This window comes from Agrilus planipennis, unplaced genomic scaffold, assembly GCF_000699045.2.
Source record: "Agrilus planipennis isolate EAB-ADULT unplaced genomic scaffold, Apla_2.0 scaffold137, whole genome shotgun sequence".
NCBI lineage: Eukaryota > Metazoa > Arthropoda > Insecta > Coleoptera > Buprestidae > Agrilus > Agrilus planipennis.
The window spans coordinates 370,880-376,879 of NW_020439008.1; the positions used below are offsets into that span (position 1 = coordinate 370,880).

The 6,000-nt window shown below is 32.2% G+C and overlaps 1 protein-coding gene across 1 annotated transcript in view; it reads left to right on the plus strand.

Annotated features, from left to right (window-relative positions):
• The window catches only part of LOC108735098 (annulin), a 48,750-nt gene that overhangs the window by 25,301 nt on the left and 17,449 nt on the right, over nucleotides 1-6,000 (plus strand). Inside the window, exons 2-3 of the mRNA XM_025976130.1 lie at nucleotides 2,728-2,976; nucleotides 5,342-6,000. Of these exons, the coding sequence (XP_025831915.1) occupies nucleotides 2,728-2,976; nucleotides 5,342-6,000 (908 nt within the window). The remainder of the gene's footprint in view (nucleotides 1-2,727; nucleotides 2,977-5,341) is intronic.

Genomic DNA, 6,000 nt, shown 5'->3' on the forward strand with positions numbered 1-6,000 from the left:
ACCTACTACTTTGTATGCAACTTCTGATCCAACTTGAAGGTTTTCCATGACTGTAGTGTAAAAAGAGTAGATTCCATTTTCTGTTAGAAAAATTTCATGGTTCATACAAAAATTCAATCAGTAACCAATCCTTGTAGTGATAAGGAACGTGTCTGCTCTTGTTAACTGAAAATGAGATTAAAACAAAATCAATAGATTCTATAAGAAGTGGAATGCACTAGTACTGTAAATAATGAACAATTTCCTGTCGTTTGTTAATTGTAAAATATAAATGACTTATAATATGTGCAGCAATGAAACCTCTTTCTTCTTCTTTTTCTTTCTTCCTCTTAAGCTTGCAACCTGTTCTTCATCAATTTTATGTCTCTATTCCGGATGTACATTGTCGCTTCCATATCTTCCTTGGTTGTCCTTAACTTCTTCCTGGAAGCAATTTATCTCTGCCCTTTTTTATCATTTTGTCCTGCCTAATTCGTTGCTATTGTCTTTGAATCTTCTGTTAAGTACAGACTTTATCTAGGCGTTATACTCTGTTTGATTCGTTTCTATTATAACTCGATTACTTGTTTCTTTTGGCTCCACATTTGTTTTTATAGGCCATAAAAATTTGATTCAAACTATTTTGGATAAAGTTTCCCAGTAGCCCTTTTTTGTTTTTTTCACTGGATCTTTTGCTTCATTTATTACTTTATCGTATTGTAGCGTTTGAAGAGTTTTATATTTTAAGTGTGTCCTTTTTTTCGTCACATTTTATTTTACTAAACCAAAGAACTTTACTTGCTTTATGGTTTGGTTTTGGTTTTAGGGTTCTTACTTTACCTTGTTTTGAAGTTTATTCTAGCAGTCCTCTATGTCGTTTTCCCATGATATTGATTTGCCTGCTGGCTTTTATTGATAACACCACACAAGAAACGAAAAATAATTATTTCAGTTTCGTAATTTTTGATATCAATTATAAACAAAATTGTTACAGGTGTATTAAAAATAAACTAATTAAACCAAAAAGAAAATTAAATATTCAGTGGCGTAACAATAAGGTGGCAGAACGAGCAAAATGTCACGGACCTCGACTTGGGCCGGCGCGAAAGAGGTCGTGAAGAAAAGAACTTTGATTACAAAATTAATAAAAAATATTAATTTTGTATTTAATTAATTTATGTTAAGGGTATTAACTCAAAAACATACACGAATTATACAAATACATTCATAATAAAAACATATGGCTCAGTTTTAGAACGCGTCCATTCTCAGTTTTCGATCCACTTGTAGACACGAAATACAAACGTCAACCCGTATAAGAGAACTTGCCCATTTATTAATCATAATGAATCATATTATATCTTAAAGTGTATACTCCTTTCATGTTGTTTCTACCAATTAATTCTTATGACTACTACTAGTGCAGAACGATCATTTTCAAATTTAAAATTAATAAAAGCATATCTAAGAAATTCCATAGAATTGGAAAAGCTACGCAACTTGGCTATTCTATTGTCATCATAAGGTCATCGTTACTACATAATTATTTGCGTACAGTAATCTAATCTAGTTCTACCTCAACTCCTTTTAACTTCTGTTTCTGCCTGTAATATGCCTTTGACTAGAGCTTCATACCCGATAAGGTGTCCTACCAACCTATCTCGCCTACTTCTTAATGACTTTCATAGAGTCTTCTGTTTTCTTATTCTTTGTTATACCTCTTCATTTCTAACTCCACATTTCGAACACTCCTAACCTTTTCTTTTCCGCCGCGTCCACCGTCCATGTTTCGCTCCCGTACAGCACTGCGCTCCAAACATACACATTTAACAATCTTTTTCGAATTTCTAAATTAACCGTTCGCGAGCATAAAAGTGACTTTTTTTATAGAAGGTAACTCGACCCTGCGCTATCCTCTGCTTTATATCCCTACTAGTCCTTCCTTCTTGACTTATCTGACGTCCTAGATACCTAAAACTAGCCTAATTTTTCGTCTCCTATCTTTATATTCGCTCTTTCCCTACTTTTACTTTCTTTTAATACAATACTGTTTAAGTATATCGTTTAAATTTTAAGATACTGAAACAGCTACTCCCTGTAAATGTTTTATTGTAGCAATTCCAGTTATTTGTCAGGTAATACCCTTTTTGTGCATTAGTTACCGTGTGCTCAAGGTGCTTAAATTAATGTTTGTATTAAAGATGTCTGATAAGATAACTGTTTACAAAAAATGTAAAATATTAACCTCTGTGAGTTCTATGCCAAACAGCAAAATATATGAAAAATTAAAAAAAGGTATGCTAACAATTAACAGTTATTATTATCAATTTCTATTCGGGCTAATTATTACCCATGCGATTGAACAGATTTCAACGGAACTTTACAAATATGAGAAGGCAGTTATTAGGAGTGATGAAAACTTCTTCTTTACTTGTTTATTGGTTATAACAATTGTATTTATTAAAATAATTGTCATTAACATTGTCGGAAAATAATTGGAGTAGATGATAGAAATTAACTAATTAATATAATGGCGAAGACAACTTTTTTCTAATAGTTTTCCAGTATGAATTCTGTTAAAGTTCATTACGTCCAACTTAATTTTTCTTTTTTATTTTGTTGATTTTCTTTCGACTCTTACAGTTTATTATTCCACAATTATATAATTAATTACTCTCATTATTATAAAGAAACACTATTTGAATTACATATTAAACTGATACTAATTTTAATTTGTCTTGTTTTCAGAGGAAGTAGTGGATGGCTTGCCATATATAGATGCGGAAAAAGAACCCGATATTCTCATAATACGAGGCATCGACCCTTGTTTACCACTAAACGGTACAAACCATAACACATTTAAATATGAACTGATGAGTAAGGAACAAGATCCTCAGCTTGTCGTGAGAAGAGGACAGCCGTTTACATTAGATATTACACTGAGCAGGCCGTACAATGAAGACAAAGATGCAGTTTCGTTTATTTTCACTGTTGAAGGTTTGTTTTTCTATCTTAAAATAATTTTTAAAGTCTTCCTACAAGGATGCGAAAAAATCCTAAAAAATTAATCCATTTAGATATACGTAAAGGTAAACNAATACAATACTGTTTAAGTATATCGTTTAAATTTTAAGATACTGAAACAGCTACTCCCTGTAAATGTTTTATTGTAGCAATTCCAGTTATTTGTCAGGTAATACCCTTTTTGTGCATTAGTTACCGTGTGCTCAAGGTGCTTAAATTAATGTTTGTATTAAAGATGTCTGATAAGATAACTGTTTACAAAAAATGTAAAATATTAACCTCTGTGAGTTCTATGCCAAACAGCAAAATATATGAAAAATTAAAAAAAGGTATGCTAACAATTAACAGTTATTATTATCAATTTCTATTCGGGCTAATTATTACCCATGCGATTGAACAGATTTCAACGGAACTTTACAAATATGAGAAGGCAGTTATTAGGAGTGATGAAAACTTCTTCTTTACTTGTTTATTGGTTATAACAATTGTATTTATTAAAATAATTGTCATTAACATTGTCGGAAAATAATTGGAGTAGATGATAGAAATTAACTAATTAATATAATGGCGAAGACAACTTTTTTCTAATAGTTTTCCAGTATGAATTCTGTTAAAGTTCATTACGTCCAACTTAATTTTTCTTTTTTATTTTGTTGATTTTCTTTCGACTCTTACAGTTTATTATTCCACAATTATATAATTAATTACTCTCATTATTATAAAGAAACACTATTTGAATTACATATTAAACTGATACTAATTTTAATTTGTCTTGTTTTCAGAGGAAGTAGTGGATGGCTTGCCATATATAGATGCGGAAAAAGAACCCGATATTCTCATAATACGAGGCATCGACCCTTGTTTACCACTAAACGGTACAAACCATAACACATTTAAATATGAACTGATGAGTAAGGAACAAGATCCTCAGCTTGTCGTGAGAAGAGGACAGCCGTTTACATTAGATATTACACTGAGCAGGCCGTACAATGAAGACAAAGATGCAGTTTCGTTTATTTTCACTGTTGAAGGTTTGTTTTTCTATCTTAAAATAATTTTTAAAGTCTTCCTACAAGGATGCGAAAAAATCCTAAAAAATTAATCCATTTAGATATACGTAAAGGTAAACTTTTAGAAAAGCATCTTGACAATTTTTCAACAAATCTGCTTAAAATTATTTGCTTGTTTATAACAACGAAAACTGGTGCAAAACTTATATTGCATAAAGGTCCTATACTAGCTATACTCAACCTGTTAGCTCCTATTACACAACATGTGTTTAAAATTTTTGTAAATTCAATGTTTTTTTTGTGTTTTTCTCGAAAACTATTAATACAATTGGGTTGAATCAAAAACGACTTTAAAGGTCTTGGAATTTCCTACATTATCTTATTTCATTAGAGCTATTCGGTATCTGTTTTATTTCTAAAGATAAACATAAAAAAAATCTGAATTTCAATGTTTAAACATTGTTTAAACAAGAATGGACATTTCAGAGACCCTTTTTTTGATATTTATCAACCTACTGAACAAGCTAGTATAATTGTGGTTTACTGTGAAACATTTTGGCAAAAATCTGCTCTTTTTTATCTATATATTGACTCGGTGGGACCTGGAATGTATATTAAAAGCCACTGAAATATATTAAATAAAGAATGTTTTCTTTTTTTTTTTTATTAACAATTGTGTTTGTATTTGTTAATAAATAACTCGAAACATTTCATATTAAAATGGAAATGGTAATATTTGGCGGTGATTATACAATTGAATCGCTTATTGGCGTATGAATTTTTGCTCAATAAAGAATAATTTCTTGCGCATTTTTTCTGGAATACGTAACTGTCATGTTTATGAAATATAACATAAGCTGTTGCAAATTTAGTGATGTTTTCTCGTTCGACATTTTCAAATTATCGTTTTAAAATTCATTACAAATACTTGAGGTGCATTTGTTTATAACATTAACCGATAATGCTCTAGAAAGGACTCTTTCCTTAACACCACGCCGCGCCGAATCCGCTACATGCACCGCCTAACATATTCAGATAATAAGGGGGTTAACGGATCTAAGTGGATGGATAGACCACCAAAAGTGGAAAATAATACAGAGGGGGGGGAGGGAAATACCCTATTTTTAAATAGCGTATGTCATCGAGATCTTTCTGAAAAAATTACGGAAATGCAGATCTGCGTAATTAAAAAAACAGGGGTGGCGGACAAGGGTGAAGAAGGCAAAAATTGTTAATAAAGTAGTAAATTCGGTGTACTGAAACGTTAAATTACATTAAATATATCAACCTAGCCGAGCGGCGTGATCAACCTAATTTTTATATTATAGACGAGGAAAAGCCAAGCTATGGTCAAGGCACCCTAGTCGCTGTTCCATTATTAAACAAAATAGATCGCAACCAGCCATGGAACGTGATTATTGAGTCTACCAATGAAAATCAAATGAAAGTTCAAGTTACATCATCACCCGAATGCATCGTAAGTAAATGGCGAATGGAAATTGACACTAAACTCCTGGAGGATGGAGCGTACAGTTACAGTTGGGATACGGGAATTTACATTATATTCAATCCGTGGAATAAAAACGACCAGGTTTACATGAAGTCCGACGCGTGGAAAGAAGAAGCTGTGATGAACGACACTGGTTTAATATGGAGAGGGACAGCAAACAGATTGAGACCCACCGTTTGGAAATACGCCCAGTTTGAAAAAGATGTTTTAGACTGTGCCTTGTATGTTGTAAAAGAAGTTGGCAAGGTGTCAGTTTCTTCCAGAGCGGATCCTGTAGAAACAGTGCGAGCTATCGCGGCTGCAGTGAATTCTGCTGATGACAATGGAATTGTTATGGGCGATTGGTCGACCGAATTTAAGGATGGGACACATCCGACAAAGTGGGTTGGTAGTATGGAAATTTTGCAAAAATTTTACAAAAAAAAGAAACCTGTTAAATATGGACAGTACTGGGTATTTTCTGGAGTTTTGACAACT